This window comes from Ochotona princeps, chromosome 23 (genome assembly GCF_030435755.1).
Source record: "Ochotona princeps isolate mOchPri1 chromosome 23, mOchPri1.hap1, whole genome shotgun sequence".
In the NCBI taxonomy this organism is placed as follows: domain Eukaryota; kingdom Metazoa; phylum Chordata; class Mammalia; order Lagomorpha; family Ochotonidae; genus Ochotona; species Ochotona princeps.
In genome coordinates this window covers 31198250-31219171 of record NC_080854.1, presented here as the reverse complement: position 1 = coordinate 31219171, position 20922 = coordinate 31198250, and the positions used below count along the sequence as shown (strand labels likewise).

Genomic DNA, 20922 nt, shown 5'->3' with positions numbered 1-20922 from the left:
ATGGCCGCTGGGGTGACATCTGACAGTAAGAGTATGTGCCTCTTATTACGCGTAAACAACAAGAAGGTGACTCTTCAAGAACAAAAATAAAATGGGTATTTTCTGTTCTGTTGGGCTCATTCCATTTCACATTGTGCTTCAAACTATAACACTGGCTGCCTCTGAGAAGACACTGGGTGGCCAGAGAGTGGCCTTGAAGACACTTCCAAAATGTCTGTCCTCTTGCGCTTTTACACTTTGGAGCTGTGAGGCTGTTAGGCTAGTTTTCAAGATAAATACGATTTCAAATTCAGCATGAGAATGTTTCTAATGTGTTCCTCATTGGCATGAGTGAGAGGGTGCGATCAGAGGCCGCCCGCAGTGCCAGCACGTCTGGGCATTGTGCAGTGTCATCAGCCACAGAAACCCTGCCTTGGAAGGAGGTGCTGCCTGTCATTTCAGGTTTAAGAGTATACTATTATTTCAGCCTTTTTTCCCTCGCATCACTATTTTCTAAGTCATAAATAAGAATCCAAATGTATGTATATCTTATTCGAGAATGTCTTCTATTTTGCCTTGCAGTTTTATCTCATCTATGCTTTCCTAATCAATATGGTTTAGTTTTGTACACATTTTTTCTGCATTTACTTATTTCCATTTAAGATTCAGGGTTACAGAGAGAGCCCTTCCATCTGCTGGTCCACTCCCCAGCTGACCAGAGCTAAGCCCATCCAAAGCCAGGAGCTAGGACTCTTCCAGGTTTTCACATGGGTGCAGGTGCCCACCCCCCTTTACTTTCCCAACCCATTAGCAGGGAGCTGGATTGGAAGTGGAGCAGCCAGGACACAAATTGGTGCCCACAGGGAATGCAAGCACCACTGGCAGAGGCTTCATTTACTAATCCTTGGCCCCTAGTTTCGTATGTTTTTAAAGGAACTATTCAGCATCTGTCATTTTGTTTTTGTTTTGCCCAACATGATATTTGTAAAATTTATCTCCACGATTGCTGACAATTGCAATTTCTTTTCATTGCTATATGGTAAGAATAAATGAGGCACAGTCTGCTTTCCTTTAAAATATTTGCCGGAGTCGTGCCACGTCACACCTGTCCGCCCAAGCCTGGAGTTGTGCCACGTCTCAGCTTTATCCGGGCAGTGTATTACACTAAAATCCTACAGCCAATGCATAAAGTTTAACTTCAAATTCCTGAAAGCCACTGCTGGTACTAGGTACTACACCATTCCAAAAAATGTTTTAGAAGTTGGTTTCCTAAAAATGAAAAACATCAATTAAAGTAAAAATATCTCTACTGAGGCTTCTTCATATTCCTACCACTAATATTCTGTTATTTTTCTCATGAAAATAGAGTGCTTCAGAGCTCCCGGGACACAGTATGCTACGCTATCACCTAGATTAACAGTTGCAAAGAACTTCACAATTTAAAGAAAATGTAACCACCTTAAAAAGTTTTAAACCCAGAGCAACAGCGACAAGAGGGAAAACTCAAAAAGTTTCAAATGAAAATAAGAAATGGAATAGAAATTTCAATAGATTTTAACCAAATGCAACCAGTATTTCCGAAATGAGAAAGCAGGACTGCTATGTTTTTGTCAAACAAAGTCCACACGCTTGATGCAGGTGCCACAGACGGCAGGCACGGCGCGTCAGGATGGCGGTGCCAGGCTGAGCGGCTCGCAGTATTCCTCCCTCCTTGAGAGTTGCAAATAAAGTTAATGGAAGACATTATTCCTGAAACAACACCAAATATGCCTTTCAATAACTCTGCAACAAATCATTATTTTCAATATTTTCTTTTTTAAGGTTTTTTTTTCTTTTCATTGGAAAGTCAGATATAAGAGAGGAGGAGGGACAGAGAGGAAGATCATCCGTCCTTTGATTCACTCCCCACGTGGCCACAATGGCCAGAGGAGGCCAATCCGAAGCCAGGACCCAGGAGCTTCTTCCAGGTCTCCCATGCAGGTGCAGGTGTTAGGCCATGCTCGACTCTTTTCCCAGGCCACAAGTAGAGAGCTGGATGGAAGCAGGGCTACTGGGATTAGAACTGGCACCCATATGGGATTCTGGTGTGTGCAAAGCGTGGACTCTAGCCACCAGGCTAACACACCAGGCCCTATTTTCAATTGTTTTCAACAGTTTTTTTTTTAAACATATATCACACAAATAGTGTCTGTAAATCGCTATGGAAATTAAACTGATGCTTTAATATAAAAAGTGCTATTAGTCCTGGCGCAATGGCTGAAAGGCAAAATGCTCACCTTACGAGCGCCAGGATCTTACATGGGCACCAGTTCACGCCCCAGCTGTTCCACCTCCCATCCAGCTCTCTGCTCGTGACCTGGGGAAGCAATGGGGGATGGCCCATGGCAGCCATCTGTGGAGTGAACCAGCAGATGGAAGGTCTTTCTCTCTCTCCTTCTCTCCATAAATCTGACCTGCTGTTCTAGTCAAATAAATAAATATTTTTAAAAAATAAAAGAGCTATCACAAATCAATAAGAAAAAAAGTCAATGGCTCAGTTGAGAAAACATGGGCCAACACTATAACACCAAGGTAAAGCTAAAGGGATCCTCTTCTTACCCAGCTCCCTGCTAAGAGAGAACATGGAGAACCGGGAAGAGCTCCTGGCCTCAGACTGCTTCAGCTCCAGCCACTGCAGCCACCTGCCTTTCAAATGAACATTTGATGGTTGCCACGGTGACCAGAGGAGGGCGGAGCTTGCTTCAAGCCCAGCATGTCACTCTAACCCCAGGCTGGAACCCAGAAGGATGGAATTCTGATGTGCCCCCCAGGTAACGGGGTCACCGCTGCACCAATGATGGACACAAACCAATACTCCCCACCAAATAAGGGCTGAAGTGACCCCACTTCAGCTTCCATGTTAATGGGGAAGCTGAAGTCCCTTCCTGGCCTTTTCTTTCCTCTGTAGCTCCCTGCTTCCCGGCTACCTTTCCGCTGCTCAGGGAAGGAGAGCCGGCGACAGTGGTTCCTGGAATAAAGGCAATCCTAATTCTTCTCTACATGCAGCTGATGTGTTCCTTCCTAGTGGTCAGCAAACATTCTTTGGAAAAACAAAGGTTATCTATGACAGGAAATGTAGACAAAAAGATCATTATAGCAGCTCTAAAAACACAAACAATCTTCAATCTAGATAAATACAAATTAAAACCAAATGGACATATCATCTTAACTATTAGACAGGCAATATCTAAAGACTTCCTAAGGAGTTGGTTTTGTAGGCCCAGCCTGTTACTCCATGCCAGAAGCCTGGCGGGGAGTCCCTGCCCTGGCTCCCAATCCTGGCCAATGGAGACAGCGCCCGTGATGGCTCAGGTAACTCTCTGCCACCCACATGACTGAGCTCCCAGCTCCTGCGACCAGGCAGACGAGGATGGAAGCACTTGGTCTCACTCTCAAAAAAAAAAAAAAACCGAGTGTATTAAGCTTTTAATATAATCTTAGCAAAATATCTGTAAAAGCAGGCAGCCACACACACAGCCATGGGATTACAAAGTCCTGCCCAAGGAAGGGCAGAACTCACATGGTGACACCTGTTGTAACTGTGACCCAGTCATTGTACTTCTGGGGGTTTATCCTAGAATGATACTTGAATATCTGCAAAATGATACATACACAAGGAGATCCACAGTACCACTGAAATAACACACGCTTGGAAGCAAGTGCCTTCTGAGCAGGACGCAGGTCTACACTGCCCATCGGGTTGTGCCAACGAGCAGGCAATGGTACCAGGGCCAAGCCAGGCAAAGGCCCTGTCCAGATATTGACTCTGGGTTTCTTTCAACTTTTGAACTGTAAGATGGAGAGAGATGCATTTAAAACACCAGACATCCAGTTTTTAAAACGTGTCTCTTGATGTAAAAATGTCCAAGATGCAGCCCCAAACAAGACCTATGGAACTACAGGCCCACCCAGTGTAACACAAAGCTGTTTTGAGCACTCGGGTAACTTTACAGCTAGAGCGAGGGTGGAAACGACAGCAGCACAGCCAAGAGGCCCGAGGCAGTTCATCCACAGCGAGACACACTGACAAAATGAGGCCGGTCACCAGAGGAAAGCGGCGGCGTGCAACGATCTGCAGAAACGTCCGCACCCTGGCTTCACCTGGAGAACCACAGGCTGGGGGCGCTTTGCGCATTGAGGGGAAGACATCCCCTTCCTGTAGCGGGGCTGCCAGGGCAGCAGTCTGAGGGTCACGTGCTGTGAGGACAATTGGCAAACAAAGGCGGCTTCCCCAGCCCCCGGCAGCCGGCCCCTCCTTCCGGAGAGCCAGACGCTCCGGACCTCACCTTGGAAAGGGCACACTTTGGAAAGACAAACCTGTTGATCAGGGCCTCATAAAGGGGCATCCCTGTACACTCCCTGTGTACCTGACCGGCAAATACGACCAAGGCTTCCACGCTGGGCACACCTGGGGGCGGGGCGCTGCGCCCAGTCCACCTGTCCGCCGCCTGTTTTCCTCACGAGGGAGCAGACAGTAAACATAACCCTCCAGGGGCAGGAAAAACAAATCATTCCGTGCCCATCGCAGGTGGCTGATGAGGGCTGCGCTGTGTGGAGCCTGTACCTCAGCTGGGGCCAGATAATGCCCGCTGAGAATGCCAGAGGCCACACAAATTCAGGCACCTAGGCTTGTGGCACGTTTGGACGAGAAGGTCCAGCGAGACCTGAGGGTCTTGCAGTGGTCAGGGCCAAAAGTTTTGGGGGCACGCAGAAAACACCTGTAGGTCAGGCACCTTGCAGGTCGGTTTGCCGGCCGACCCCTTAGCCGTCAAGTGTGTCGGTGTAGAGCGGAAATGGGTGTCTACCTGTTCCACTCAGGTGGCTAGAAAGCGGAGCGGGGCTGGGCTTCTTCCTCAGCTGCGTCCAGCGCGCACGCCTACCCCGGCGACCCCTACTGTTGACCCCAGGACCCCAAGGTCACTGCCCTCCTGCCCCGCCCAGCCGCAGCTCTCACCAAAACAGCAAGTTGGCCCCGACGAAGGCGAGCAGGCTGCACAGCGGCCTCTTCCAGCTCAGGAGCTCGATGGCGCGGCTGCCCAGCCACAGCCCGGGCTCCCCAAACAGCCAGGTCACGGCGTCCACCACCCAGCCTGCGGCCTCCTCCACCTGCGGCCGCGCGCAGGGTGCCACCGCCGCGGTCGCCTCCTGCGCTGCCGCCTCCTCCTCCTTCTCCTCCTCCTTCGGGGGACCTTGGAGCGGCGGCCGCGCCTGTTCCTCGGCAGCAAGCACCGGGCATCCCTCCGCAGCGTGCTCCGCGGGCGCGGGGCTCGCCATCTTCAGCGGCGCTTCCAGGCGCCGACGGGCACGGGCACGGGGACGCGCGCGCCTGAGGGGTCGACGCCGAGGGCGGCGCGCGGCAGCGGGTCCTGCGCGGGGTGCGCACCGCGGGGCGCCGGCGACTGGGTGCCTTGTGACGTCAGTCGGACCTCGGTGGGGACGCCGCCGGGGAAGTGGGTGCGGCCAAGTTCATACAGGGGCGGGGCCGGGGCACCGAGGGGCTGGGCGCGTGCCCCCGGGAGCCCGGGTGCTCAGGATGCCCTCTCCAGGGACCGCGGGAAGATGACACCCCTTACGCTGCCACGCCGCCCGGCTCGTTATCTACAAGTGAGTAGGGCAAAATAAATGAGTCGCTTCCCCCCTCCCCCCTTCTTTTTCCTTTTCTCAGACCTTGGCCACCCGTCCTTCGGGTTCCCCTGCCCGCCGCTCCGGAACAGCGTACTTCAGTCCCTTGAGAGCCCCCTCCTTGTGCCGGCGCCAGCGCAGGTCTGCACCAGTGACCACAGCAGAGGTCTGGCCGCCCTGGAAGAAAAGTGCTGATGCATTGGTGCTGGGCTCAGAAAGAAAAAAAAATGAGGTCACTTAAGGAGCGCAGGGAAACGACGGCCTTTGCTTGTGCCCAAGTGGTCAGGCTGCGCGGGCTGTTCTGGGCGACACCCAGGTGAGTGGAAATGGGGAGCAACTAGGCCTTTGGGGTCCCCCAAGGTTTGCAGAATTTGTGCATTCTGCCAGTGTTAACCAGCAGGTGTCCGGAGACCTCCTGGGCCCAGGTGATTCTGGATGAGTGTGAGGACAGGGGAGGAGGTGGGTGGTCTCTCTTCTGTTTTCACTATTTGCATTTTACCATCTGTTGCCTCTTTAACCCCCTTCTTGTTGCTTTCCTCAGCGCCCCGCCCCCAGTGTTCTGGCTTGTAAGGACCAACCCAGCCGGCCGAGGCCGCCGAGGTGCACAGCTCAGCGTGTGCCTTTGCGCCGGGCCTCAGGGTTGGCTGGTGCCTGCAGCCTTGGAGTTGGACAGGCAAGCAGTGCGCACCACCTGGCACCTCCAGTTTGCCTTTTGGAGTATCTGACTACCTCACGGGAGGCAGCCTGGGAGGATGTGAAAAAGCCACATGGAAGCATTTCAAGTTTTGTAACCCTCATAAAAGATGCTTTTCCCGAGTGGGGCCCTCCCTCGGACCCCTTGCAAAGGAGCTTGGGACGCTTGCCGAAGAGTGGCAGGTGAGCCGCTCTGTGATGCCAGCACCCCACAGGGGCACTGGTGGTTGTACAGGCTGCTCCAGTTCTGATCCAGCTCCCTACATGTGGCCTGGCAGAGCAGAGGCTGTGGGCCCAACGCCTTGGACCCCTGCGCCCATGTGGGAAACCCTGGGAAGTTCCTGATTCCTGCCTTCCACGTGGCCCAGCCCCATTTTGTGGCCATTTGGGAAGTGAACCAGTGGGTAAAATCTCTCTCCCACACGCACTGCCTTTCGAATGCATATACTTTTGAAGCGAATAATACAGCCTTACTGTGTACCTTGGCCTTGACACGGCACTCAGTGCTGCTCAAGAGTTGCAGTAACTTGGAAGCTGCCACTCATGCTGTGCCCCACCCGCACACAGATGGCAGGCAGAGGAGACGGGGAGCCGGGCACCCCCATTCTTTACATTCGTCCTGCTCCCCTGAATGCAGATGCCTTGTCGGGAGCCTTGGTACTGAAAGCTGTTGGCAGCCAAGACACAAAAGCTAAGCCCCAGTCACTGTGTGGGGTTGGCAACACTTATTAATCTGTCTCTAACGATAACTCTCCCTGCACACAGCAAGGCATTGTGCAGCTTTCCTTTCTGTCACTTGTAATCACTATGGAGAAAATTCTACAGCAAACTGTTTCTGCATAAAAGGCTCAGCTAATTGCTCTCATCTGTCTCTCTCACCTCTGACTTGTCAGCCGTACTTGACAAGCTGCGTGGCAGGTGCAGACCCCGGCAGTCACACAGCTGAGTGCTACTTGGTGTTGTCTTCTGTATCTAATTATCTTTGTGATGCTTGAGTGATTTACCCGGCACCCAGACACTGTCAAAAGGGACTGTAACAAGCATGTGACCAAAATTTCTGTGGGTCTTTTAAGATTCTCTTCTGAATCATGCATCATTCCATGCTGGCAACAGTGGTTAACACTGAAGGGCTAGACAGTCTGACTGTACATATGGACACTGATTCATGTCCCAGCTGCTCTATTTCCCTTCCAGCTCCCTGCTTGTGGCCTGAGAAAGCAGAGGGCGACCCAGAGCACTTGCCTGGGAGACCCTAAAGAAGCTTCTGGCTGCTGGCTTCAGATGGGTGCAGCTCTGACCGTTGCAGCCACTTGGGGAGTGAACCAGCGGCTGGAATATCTTTCTCTGTTTTTCCTCTGTACATCTGACTTTCCAGTGAAGATGAATAAACCTTTAAGAAGACAAGCAGGCAGGCAGCTAGCTCAGGGCTGGCAGTGGGTACAGTGATTCAGACAGTGCTTGCAAGGCCTGGTACCTCTAGCAGAGTGCCTGCATTGGTGTCCCACGTTTGCTGCCCAGCCAGCTTCCTGCTAACATGCAAATAAGTCAGTCTGATTGAGTCTCTGCAGTTCTCATCTCTGGACCACAGCCGGGCCCAGCCCGGCCCAGCTCTGGCTGTGGGTATCTAGGGGACTGAACCAGGATATAGAAGATTCTCTCTCTCTCTCTCTCTCTCTCTTTCTCTCTCTCCCTCCCCCTATCCCCATGTGTCTCTGTCTCTGCTTTTTTTTTTTAAGATTTATTTGCTTATTTGAAAGTTAGAGTTACAGAGGGCTTCCTCCATCGGTTAACTTCCCCAAATGGCTGCAACAGCTAGGGCTGAGAGGCAGAACCAGGATCCCGAAATGTCATCAAGATGTCCTCCATGAGTGGCAGGGCTCCAAGCACTGAGCCATCTTCCCCTGCATTCCCAGGCGCATTATCAGGGAACTGGATATTGAGTTGAGCAGTCTGGACTCAAACTCAAAAGGGATACCTGCATGACAGGCAGTGCTTAACCTACAGTGCCGTAGCGCTGGCCCAGCTCTTTAAAAAAAAAAAAAAAAAAAAAAAAAAATATATATATATATATATATATATATATATACATACACACACACACATGTCTTTCAAGCAAAAAAATGAAAGCTCTTCCTTTCTTCCTTCTCTTTTTTAACATTTATTTTATTTTTATTGGAAAGTCAGATTTACACAAAGAAGGAAAGAGGGAGAAGCATCTTCCATTCGCTGAGTCACTCCCCAAGTGGCCACAATAGCTGTAACTGAGCTGATCCGAAGCCAGGAGCCAGTAGCTTCTTCCGGGTCTCCCATGCAGGTGCAGGGTCCTGAGGCTTTGGGCCGTCCTCGACTGCTTTCCCAGGCCACAAGCAGGGAGCTGGATGGGAAGTGGAACAGCTGGGACATGAACTGGTACCCTGTGGGATTCCAGCACAAGAACTGCAAAGATTTAGCCACCAGGCTATCATGCCAGGCCCATTGGTTGATAATTTTACTAAAGTCATTCTACCCTCCTTTGACTCTTCATTCCCAACTTTCCCTCGTTTTCTTGTCTCTGAGCAAGAGAACCCAAGTGGCTTACTCTGAGCACAAAGGAGCACATCACCCAGCTGTTGCCGTGGCAGAACACGGAGGAAAATCATGGCGCATGTTGCAGCCTCAGCTTGGTTTCCAAGGTGTGAGCTCAGAGTGATGTGCAGGCAGAGAGGCCTCAGGCCCCCGAGACGCTGGCCAAGCCATGAGGACCATGTGCGGCTGGTTCCCCTTGTAACTTTCCGAGGAAGTATCAGTTGGCGGCAAGAAAGCACCCGGGGAATTTTTAAAGAACAGAGACTTACTGCCTTGTGGTTCTGCACATTGGCAAGTCCACAGTAGGGCTCTGGGACCTGGTGTGGGCCATCTCCCAATCCCATCAACATAGGAATGTGGAGATTGAGTTCACAACACATAAGCCTCAGTAGACACACTCAAAGCATGGCACGCTCCGTAGGTACATCTCCCAGGGCTGCCTATGTGTGTGTGCACAGGCACACGCATTGGATCAGCAGTGCTGACTCGGTACCTTAACTCCCAGGCCTTCCCCACAGGCCATCGGGCACAGCGGAGTCAGCTGGCCGAACTCTCTTCTGGTCTCCACTTCCCGCGTCATGGTCCTCGTTCTGCTCTCTAGTGCTCTGTGACATTATTTCTTTTTTTTTTTTTTTAAGATTTATTCATTTTTATTACAGCCAGATATACACAGAGGAGGAGAGACAGAGAGAAAGATCTTCCGTCCGATGATTCACTCCCCAAGTGAGCCGCAATGGGCCGATGCGCGCTGATCCGATGCCGGGAACCAGGAACATCCTCCGGGTCTCCCACGCGGGTGCAGTGTCCCAATGCATTGGGCCGTCCTCAACTGCTTTCCCAGGCCACAAGCAGGGAGCTGGATGGGAAGTGGAGCTGCCGGGATTAGAACCGGCGCCCACATGGGATCCCGGGGCTTTTAAGGCGAGGACTTTAGCCGCTAGGCCATGCTGCCGGGCCGACATTATTTCTTCATTTCTTTATTCACTGATCATTAAACATTCATCACCAGATGGTTAGGGCTCGTAGCAAGATTAAACAGACGGCTTGTTTCTCCTGTGGAGCTCAGGGCATAGACAAAGAAAAAAGAAGTTGAAGAAGGAAGCCAGGGGGCATGGTGTGCATGGAGGCAGGAGAGCGGCCGTCTGGCCCTGGAAGGACTGCACGATGAGCTCCGAGCTGGAGACCGGGTGAGGGGGCAGGGGCTGGGCAGGCATGCCCTCCTCCCAGGTGCTGCGCCAAGTGCCTACTTTGTCCCAAGAACAGTGGGAAACCATCAGTGGGCTTGTAACGGAAGTTGAAGGGACATGGTATGTGTTCTAGAAAGATATGCTCAGGCATGGATTAAATAGAGCCTGGCAAAGGAAAGGCACCAGGTGATCATGTGTTAAGATAGGAGGGAGGCTGTTTCACGTGGAACCTTCAGAATTGGGAGTTAGCTAGATGCAGGCCTCTGGCGTTGAGAGGGCAGCAGGGCTCCTGAGCAGGGGTTAGAGCCAGGCAAGTGGGAGGGCCAGGACAAGAAGTTAGCGGAGGAAACGGCCAGGATGAGTTCTGCATGCTGTTGGCTAGCGCACTGGGGCTGCATGGTGCAGAGCACCTGGCAAGGCCTTTGGCGAGGTGCAGACCCAGTGCTGTGAGCAGGACAGCACTCCTGAAATGTGTGAGTTTCTTTGTTGTTCATGGTGTTGTCTTTTTCCCGAGGTCCCAGGAACTCCCCCTGGACTTCCATCATCCCATAAAAACTCTAGTCTGATTGTCCCTAAATCCAGGCCTCCAAATCAGGGCTCCAGTCTCCAAGGGGTATTTTCTGTGCTAAATTTAGATTAGTGAGACAGCAAGGAATGGCTATGACAGTTACCTCACACACCAACCCTCCACAGTGTGTGTCTGGCTTATCACGTGCTACTAATACAGCTGCAAGTAGGCACAAAATCAGTTGCACCTTAAGCCATGACAGCAGGGACATTTCCTGAAGTCAGGAGGTATCATTCATGTCCTCTTAGACCATGCAGAAATGGGTACTACCATGCTTACTGTTCAGCCAGTGATGTTCAGGGGGACCTAGATGCATTATGAGATTCAAAAATACATTAAAGTTATATTTATTATATATTTCACTGGTAGGCTCTTTTATTGAAAACTGATGCTTTCTGTCTACTGCAAAACCTTTAAAAATTGACACAATTACGTGGTCTTTTTTCATAATATCCAACTCTCTAAGAATGGACATCAAGTAACTGTGTCACAAGTGAACGGAATGCTGGCACTAACCCCCTAGAATCAGCATAAGATCCTACAGATTGGGCTTGGCGGCGTGGCCTAGTGGCTAAGGTCCTCGCCTTGATCCCATATGGCTGCTGGTTCTAATCCCGGCAGCTCCACTTCCTCTCTCTCTCTCCTCCTCTCAGTTATCTGTCTTTGTAATGAAAATAAAATAAATCTTTAAAAAAAAAATAGTATGCAACATTTAAAAAAAAAACATCCTACAGATTGAGGGCTCGGTCCACAAGACCCCAGGCCTCCCCTACCTGTAATCCACCAGCTTTACATCTAGGGGTTCAGGGATGGCACAATAGCTCAACTGGGTAATTCTCCACCTTGCAGTGCTGGCATCCCATATGGGTACTGGTCCACATCCCAGCTGCTCCACTTCCCATCCATCTCCTGGTTTATGGCCTAAGAAAGCAGTAAAGGCTGGCCCAAATACTTGGGAGCCTGCACCCATGTGGGAGACCAGGAAGAGGTTCCTGGTTCCCGGCTTCGGATTGGCGCAGCACCCGCCGTTGCGCTCACTTGGGGAGTGAGTCATCAGAAGGAAGATCTTCCTCTGTCTCTTCTCCTCTCTGTATATCTGACTTTCCAATAAAAATAAAATAAATCTTTTTAAAAATATACAAAATGGCCTACAGAACTCTTTTTTTAAAAAGAAAGAAAACTGATGGGAAACATTAGACCTGAGTCAAATCCTGGCAAAACAGCAGAATGCAGGAAGTGGGACACTCTGAAGTCCACTGGCTTTGCTTTCCAGAGAGCTGACCACAGCTGAGTCTGAGGAGTCTCGAGGGCTGATACAGCCTGACCAAATGTGTGCGGCGTGACTGGGTTTGGGGCTAACACTAGCCGCCAAGGACACTCTGGAAGGTTCAGACTGCATGATAGACAGCCTTGTTCAGTCCATACGGGTTTAACTAATGTAGGTGTGACAGTGGCACCATGGAGGCAGAAGACAATGTTCTCGCAACACTGGGGGTCACATACCATGATGGCAGCCTCCTTTCAGCAAAAGTGAAGTGTGTGTGTGTGTGTGCACGTGTGTCTATATGTGGAGAGAGAGAGGAAGAGGAAGTAGGTGTGGCTAGCTGCTGGTGAATCTATACGAAGGGGATCTGGGTGTTCATTGTGCTGTTTTTTCAACTTTCCTGTGGGTTTGACCCTTTAAAAACAACCAAAAAAAAAAAAAAAGCCTGTTTTTCAGAAGATTGTCAAATAGTTCCTGTCATTTCCTCCTCTTTTCCTTCAAGATCACTGCCCTCAGGGACAATGACTTCTCTCCAGGTTGCTTGATTTTCGGTCATGACGACACCATTCAGCAGGGAGTCCGGTGGTGGCTGGCATGTCTGGTGGCAGCACAAGGTAAACATGTTTTATTTCCCCCTAGAACTGAAGGTCATTTCGTCGGTCCAAGTAGCTTCTGTTGCGCCTCAACTACATACAAGATCTCAGGAGAGAGAGCAGGAGGAACAGTACAGCCTCTGCTCTCAGTGTTACAAATTCTAATTGATAAAATCTGTTAACAAACATTGGTTTTTCAGTGGTTATTATGAGTTGTTCAAAACACCAACTTGAAGATCTAATTATGAACAGGATATAGGAGCCACTGTCCCCCTTGTCCTTTGGGAAATAGGAAAAAATACAACAAATCCAACATATCACAAGGTGCTTCTGAAAAGATCCATACAACGTTCTGAAAAGCATGACCCAGCTTCCCGGGACAGCTAGAGTGTGAACAGTGAGCCAGGAGCTTCTTCCAAGTCTCCAACACAAGTACAGGGTCCTAAGGCCATCCTCTGTTGCTTTCCCAGGACACAGGCATGGAACTGGATGGGAAGCGGTGCCCATATGGGATCCTGGCACATGCAAGGTGAGGATTTAGTCATTAGGCTACAGCACTGGACCCACTTTCTTTCTCCTCAGAAATGTTTCTAGAGCTAGTAAAAAGCTTGCGTTTACAAAATACTTGATAAAAAATATTCCTCTGAATTTTACAAGACAGGAGCCTGGGACCACACCAGATAAAGTGAGCAGTGAGTTCACCAAAGCTGCTTAAGGTGCTCAAGGAACAAGGGAAGAAGAAGGAGAACAGGATGGGCCAGGGCAGGGCGCGGGGCGGTGACGGGAAGCGAGGTTTGCACGGCAGGCAGAGTGGAAGATGAGGCCAGGATTTGCAGATGAGTCACAGAGCTTCGGTTTCAACCTACATGATGAGAAAGTATTCAAAGACTTTCTGCAGAAATGACTTGACCCAACTCCCATCAGTAAAAGATTGTTCTGGCTTCTGAGGAGAAGGCAGCACGAGCTGAGGCCAGGTGGGGGTGTGGCAACAGTCACGGAGAGAGGCAAGGGGTGGCGCTGGTGAGGAACCTCAGGCTGTGCCATGCTGGGAGGTGGAGCCCAGAGCACTCGCTAAGGGAACAGTGTGAGGCCCAGCAAGGGTTCAAGGACGCTGCCTGAGTGGCACAGGGATGCGGGAGAGAAACTCTGGCATCTTCTGAAGACAGCTGAATCCTGCCATCCTGTGGGAGACCTGGATTGAGTTCCCACTCCCGAGCCCAGCCCCGACCCAGAGCCCTTCTGAGTACTCGGGGAGTAAAGCAGCAAATGGGAACTCCCTTAAACGCACTCTGACAGTCTCTTTAAAAAATGTTTTGGAGGCCTGGCAGCATGGACTAGTGGCTAAAGTCCTCGTCTTGAATGTGCCTGGATCCCATATGGGTGCTGGTTCTAATCCCAGCAGCTCTGCTTCCCATCCAGCTCCCTGCTTGTAGCCTAGGAAAGCAGTCGAGGACGGCCCAAAGTCTTGGGACCCTGTACCTGCGTGGGAGACCTGGAAGAAGTTCCTGGATCCTGGCTGCAGATCAGCACAGCACTGGCCATTGCAGTCACTTGGGGATTGAATCATCGGATGGAAGCTCTTCCTCTCTGTCTCTCCTCCTCTCTGTAGATCTGACTTTGCGATAAAAAATAAAATAAATCTTAAAAAAAAAAAAAAGTTTCGGGCCTGGCAGTAGGCCTAGTGGCTAAAGTGGAATACTAGGAGAGACTGAACTCACTAGGCATGGGTGGGAGGGACTGTAAGCCTCTAGGGCTGTGGTCATGAACTTACCTCAGAGTCACCTTGGATGAGTTTCTCCAGCAATATTCAGCTGCTCAAGTACAAGATACCAGATAGGGCTCACCGAGAAGCAGACAGGATTCCTATATCTAGGAAGGCGTTTATTTAAAATCAGAACTGAGCACTGAACACAGGTCCTTGGACATGAGACAAAGGTGCCCCAACTCGAATCAGCATCTTGACCGCCAAGCCTTGATTTTGTCTTTAGAATGATGCAACCTTGATAGAAACTGCACTGGGACTTTTAGGTTTGCACCTTTTCCCCAGCTAGGAACCTCCCCCACTGCAGGGCGCTGTGCTGCTTAGCCAGGAGGCGAGGCAGGTCCGATGCAGCGAGTGCAGTGGTGGGACATAGCCCATCAGAAGTCAAAGAAATATGTGGATAATGAACGGTGGTGTTCATGCGATCAACACACACACATTTTCTCCATGAGTTTCTTCATACACATGGCTGTGGCTGCAGCACACTGAATGCACACCTTGGGTTTCTTCGGCTCAGCATCCCCCACGCTCTCAGCCACGGTAACAAACTCAGTGTCAGATGGTGAACTAGCACCCAGAGCAGCCTGCAAACTGCACCCCGTGAGACTGCCCCGCTGCGTGCCTGAGCTTCCGGCTCTGTTGCCACTGATGTAGCAGAAATGCTACCCCACACCAGCTTTCCCTTTGCTGTTACAATAGCTAAGCACCACAGCTCTGTGGCTTCAACTACAGAAGTGGATTTTCTGACAGCTCCTAGTCCAAAGCCCGATGTGAGTGACAGGGTCTAAGGTCAACGAGCCAGCAGGCTGCTGGCGCTCCTTGGCCTGGGGTCCCTTTGACGGATCACTCGCCCTCCTGTCCCAGGCTTACAGCTCCTCCTGCGCTCATCTCCTCTCTCCCCTTTGTCAGGACGTTTCAGATGCTACAGATTCATCCGGAATCTCATCTCTCAACCTGAGCAAACCTGCAGTCTCTCTTGTCAGAAGGTAACATCTGTCTGGGGCACAGGATGTGGAAGGCTTGGGTGTAGGGACCACTGTCAGTTTATCAAAGGGCATACTGTGGTTTCTTCAGTGGCTTTTAAAAGAAGTATGTACTTGAAAGGTAGAACAATACAAGGAGGCAGGGGTGGGGTGGGAAAGGGAAGGAGGGAGAGCAAGACATCTTCCTGTATCCGTTCACACTCCAGCCACAATGGCTGGGGCCCGGCCAAGCAGGGGCCAGAAGCCTGGAACTCCATGTGTCTCCTACACCGAGGCAGGGTACATGTTCCCGGGCCATCTTCTATGCTTTCTCAGGCACACTGGCAGAGCCACCTACCGTGGCTGTCTGGGACTTGTCACGGCCCCTGGCACAGCCTGGCCAGCAGGGTCATGCACTGGCTTCCTGGGGCCCCCAAACTATGTTTTCTGAAACATTCGCCGTGAACCTCTGCCTTGGGCTCTGTTCTCTAGGCAATTTCAGCTTAGATGGCCCTAAGTCCAAAGATACAATTTTTTACTTTAATTCAGCAATGTTAAGACTTGTAAGTTCAGACAAAAGTTCAGTTCACAAGGTCAAAGTCATAATATCGCTGCTGTCACAGAGTTTACATTCTAACTAGGGAGGACTTGCAACAACCAGGCACGGTGCTTCATGGTAGGCACCCCTGGAGGCATGATGAGTGATGACTTCCAGCTGGGTCATACCTGGGGTTGAGGGGGCACCTTCCCGCAGGTGATGCTGAAGATAGCGTCTGAATGACATGAGTCACTTGTACAGCATCCGGGGAAGGAAAGGACCTCCCAAACAGGCACCAATGCGCGGCCATTGTGCTTCTCACGTGCTTGGGAGAGGGCATGCCCTAGATGAAAAGCAGCAAATTCCCTTCTAAAATATTCATGACTCTACAAGGTCACAGGAGCCGCATGAATACACAGGCCCGTGTCAAGCACCAGCTCTCTACGGACCAGGCAGGGGAACTTTCTCCTCGTCAAGCGATGTATTTTAGTTTGGAAATTGGGTTGTGGTTTTCAGCCAGTGTGGTTGATGAGAAATATGGCCACAATTCTCCAACCAGGTTGAGTGAGTTGTAAAGCGATGCCCGACAGAACCCGAAGCCCAGCCCTGGAGCAGGATCCGGTTCTAGGCTTGTTCAGGCCAACAGTGTAACAGTATGTGGCAGAATGAACAATGTGTCAGCTGCAAATCCAAGCATCAGGAGCTCGCATGACCCCTTAGACTGAGATTTTGCCAAATGCCTTGTACACCAGGCAAGGCTGGCTCAATGGAGGATGAGAATCACCCGGCAGAGCTAAGCCATCTCATCGACAGCTCTAAACAGGAGACAGTCCACAATCGGGCCAAATCGACCTGTCCGAATTGAACTGAGAAGCCTTGGGCGAGTACAGCAGCAAACAGCTCATCTGCCTCATTCGCTTTCTTCATTCGTGTGTTCCAGCTGATATGGGATATAGGCAGGTAGTAGATTCAGCCAGGAGCTGGAAGCCACACCTCCTTCACCCTACACGCTCCCATTGCCTGCCAGTCAAATAGCCCCTTTCCGGATGTCTCTCCCCTCACCAGGGCCCTGGGAGAAGTGCCACCTAGCCAATCCCTTCCCAGCACCAGAAGAGGCCTTCAGAGTTGGTTCCTTTTTTCTCCCCCCGGGGGCTGTCTCTATACTTCCCTCCAGCTCTTCCTTCTCAGCCCACACTATTCCTGAAAAATACCCACCCACGTGTGTGTGTGTGTGTCCCTCGCCTCTTATTAAACTTTACCACTTAGTGCACCACACTTACACCTGTACTCAGAGGATCGGTGGGAGCTTAGATCCTGCCAGCGTTCACTCTACTCCCAACTAAGCTCTAACCAACTTAGTCAATATGGTTCAGTTTCTCTGGAAAGTCACACTGAAGGAGTTTGGGGCTTTAAACCCAAACAGCAAGATATCTGTCACGCTTCCCGCGGGCAGGCCTTGGCTCACACCACACACCTGCACTCAGGGAAGCCGCCTTGAGCTTGAAGTTGGTGATGGTGAGAATATCAACAGCTCAAACCGTAGAAGACTGGGACAAGCATTGTGGCACAGTAGGTAAAGCAGCTGCCTGCAACACTGACAGTCCATCTGGTTGCCAGCTGGTGTCATGGCTGTTCCACTTCTGATCCAGGTCTCTGCTAATAATGGCCTGGGAAATTTGTGGGGCTTGTGCCAAGTGTTTGGGCCCCCGTACCCATGAGGGAGACCCAAAGAAGTTCCAGGCTCCTGGCTTTGCTGCGTCCAGCCCAGGGTGATGTATGGGGGAGTGAACCAGCAGGTGAAAGATCTCTTCCCTTCTCTGTAACTCTAATAAAAAATATAGCAACAAATATTTAAAAAATGGCAGGGCAACAGTGTCCAGGTCTGCTATTGCCAGCTTGTCTCGATGCTGCTCTGTCCATGGTACAAAGCAGCGGCCAGGCGCAGGCTGGTTTGATGAGTATCGGCTTTGCCTCCTATTACGGTGTCGGCCCCCGGAGACGCGGCTCCCGCACAAGGCTCCGCACCACAGAGCACACGCTGCAGAGCTCCACGCGGGGCGCTTTCGGCTCGAACGGCCAACGCTACCTTAACAAGAAACCTTAACACTAAAAACAACTGCTTGCCTTCTTAGATTTTTGGATTATTTTTCAGGGAGAAGCTAGGTGACCTATTTTTCTCCCCGAGAGTAGCTTGGGTTACTATAAAATTATGGAGAACAGTAAGGCACCTCCACAGGCACTAGCCTGGGGTGTCAGCGAAAATCCTATTTTGGGTACAAAAGCAAGGTATCTAACAGTTTATGCTTTTCTCTTTAAAGGAACTGGGACAGGGCAAATATACATCAGTATATGTTCAGACTGGTTAAAATATTTCTGGAAGCCTTCATGAAAGTGGCAAAAAACAGCTGCTTTTGCAAAAAAGAAAATGGGTAACCGGGGCTCTGGCTGAGACGGAACTTCCTGCCTCTGCTGTTTGAAAAAAAAAATTTTTTTAAGTTCTGTATACATTCTCCTCCAAAAGAAGTAAAACATGGCCGGAGTAACAGAGCCTGTGGTAAAGCCATCTTTTCCATTTTGGGCTTTCTGAGTTGAAAGGTATAGAGTCAGAAAGAAACAGAGCCAGAGAGAGATCTGGCATCCCCTGGCTCACTCTCCAAATGTTCCCACCGGGCCAGGCTGAGGTCCGAGCTGGACCCGCCACCCCGCTGGCACACAGAAGCAAAGACCCACTCCTCCAGCTGGGCCTTGCTGGGGCCCAGCAGTGCAGCCTGACAGTCGGATTACACTGTCTAGGGATGACCTCACTTGCTGGAGGCAACCCTAGGCCATTTTATCTAACTGCTCAAGCATTGGTGACTTTTGGTGTGTCTCCGTGCCATCCTGGGACCGATCTCTGTGGTTACCAGGGGATGACCGCACAACAGTTACACGCTTAGAACCAAAAACTCAATGCCAAAAACCCATGAGAACCCCGCCACCCCCAGTTAACCAGTTGCCTTGGACACAAGCAACACACAGCGTGTAAGCTAAGATCTTTTATTGTCAGATTTGCTGTGAGCCAACAAACAACAGTTTTGCATGGTCTCCCACAAGGGATAAGGCAGATGTATTTTTTCTTGGTTGATAGATTAGTTGGCTCAAGCCTTTAAAACTTTTCCATAGAAAAATAAACAGCCAAGACCAGCTTCTTTGCCTTCTGGTCATACAGGATAAAACCTTGGTGTGTTTGATCAGAGCCTCGGCATTTAGTGTCAGGCTCTGTGGAAGATTCGCTTGGGTCACTGATTTCAGGAACATACCCTCTGTCTCCCCCATTCACCAAGGTTCTACGATAATCCACCCACAGTGATGGAAGTTAACCCTCAAAGAAATGCCTTTTTTTTTAAACTTAAATCTTAAAAAAAAAAAAGAACGTCTCCTAAATGACTTCATATCAGTGTAAGCACAGCACTGGAGTGGGCGGCGAGAGCTCCGGGTCTCTGGGAGCCTGGCGGCCCGTGTGGGGCGCAGCAGCCACAGACGGCAGGCGTGGCTACACGGAGAGCAAAACTGAATTGAAACATGTTTTGTGAAATAACAGCAAAGACAGGGAAATCCAGGATTCCGGTTTGTTAATAAAAACCACCTCATCAGTTACGACTGAGGACAGAGACTCTCAGCTACTAAAATCGACATGCTGAGTGTTCACACCATTGCACATCCTCTTTTCCCTTTGCTTTTAATGCTCGTGAAACATTGATCCAGAGTGTGGCATTTATGAACACACGCATGCACACGCAAGCGCATACACCGAAAAGACGCAACAGGACAATGTTAATACAGGTCCACGAGGAAGGCTGCCAGCAGCTCTCTAGCTACAACATCCATGTCCCTGGCCTCTCGGCCCCCTCCCCACCCCCTCCTCACCTTCTCTCCAAGTCAGGGCCGGCAGGCTGGGAGGTTAGTGCATAAGTGATGGGTCCCCCCCACCCCCCACCCCCAGCTCTGTGAGTCTCTGGGAAGCGGGCAGGGGAGCCTTTCCCTTCAGTAGCACAGTTAAGGTCGGTCCGGTTGGTTCCACAAGTTAAGGCACTTCTGGCTGCTTTGGCCGCAGCTTGAGAACGCTCCTCACTCTTGTTTAAGGCATGTGTCATCTACGAGCAGTAAAGCTTTGGAAATTGTGCAGACTGTTAAGGTGGACAGCTTATACACAGCCACGGAAGCGGGCAGGGCGACAGGACCCTGGGATACTCCTCCCTCAAAGCCGGGGCTTCCAGGAGGGCCAGGCAGCTCTGCTCGGGGCCTGAGGGTAGCACATCGGGGTTGCAGGCGTGTGGGTTCACTGCTGCCCTCACCTGGAGCTGCCCCGGCTGCTCGTGGAGCGTGTGGTGCTGTAGCGCTTCTTCACGATCATGCTGATGTAGGCTTTCATGAGCTTGGCCACGTCCACCACCTGCCCGGAAGCGAAACCATACACGGTCAGGAGCCTCCGCCGGCCCAGGAACCCTGCCCGGTCACCAGACCTTCCCTGCCCGCCCTTCCTGCCCACACCAGCTGGGGCGTTCAATGCTAATCTATGCCTCAAGCTTTGCAGGAAGCTGAGAGTTCAGCTGCTTTCAATTCTTCCTAGCCCAGTGTCCAGGGAGCTGTTGCTTTCCCAGTGTGCACCACCACAGAAGTGACCTGACAGTCAGGGTCAGATTTTAGACACTGGAGGCATCAGGAGGGGACTGATGATGTCCACTGAGCAGCCTCCAGGACCAGGGCCCGCCCCCACAGACCCCAGCTGCTCCGCCTCCGGGAGCCAGGGCCTGCCCCCCAGACCCCAGCTGCTCTGCCTCAGGGAGCCAGGGCCCGCCCCCACAGACCCCAGCTGCTCCGCCTCTGGGAGCCAGGGCCTGCCTCCCAGACCCCAGCTGCTCTGCCTCAGGGAGCCAGGGCCCGCCCCCCAGACCCCAGCTGCTCCGCCTCCAGGAGCCAGGACCTGCTCTCTCCACACCCTGGTTCCTTCCTGTGCTCTGGGCCTACACTCCTCAAAGTAGGCTAGATCGCTGCTAAAGATATCCTAACTCCTCACTGTGTTCTCGCCCACACTGTAAGATCCCACAGCTGGCTCCTGGTGTCTGCCGGACTGAACCAAACCCTGTAGCCTCCTTGGCTCAACCCTGGCA

General features: G+C 51.3%; 2 protein-coding genes across 3 annotated transcripts in view; both read right to left on the bottom strand.

Moving 5' to 3' along the window:
* Nucleotides 1-5423, bottom strand: part of RETREG1 (reticulophagy regulator 1) — a 100542-nt gene extending 95119 nt beyond the window's left edge. The window contains exon 1 of the mRNA XM_004583627.3: nt 4973-5423. Coding sequence (XP_004583684.2) covers nt 4973-5292 — 320 coding nt within the window. The 5' untranslated portion in view covers nt 5293-5423. The remainder of the gene's footprint in view (nt 1-4972) is intronic.
* A 14033-nt stretch (nt 5424-19456) lies between these two features.
* The window catches only part of MYO10 (myosin X), a 201656-nt gene continuing 200190 nt past the window's right edge, over nt 19457-20922 (bottom strand). For both annotated transcript variants that reach the window (XM_004583754.3, XM_058680035.1), the window contains one exon: nt 19457-20204. In XM_004583754.3, the coding sequence (XP_004583811.3) occupies nt 20103-20204 (102 nt within the window). In that variant the 3' untranslated portion in view covers nt 19457-20102. The remainder of the gene's footprint in view (nt 20205-20922) is intronic.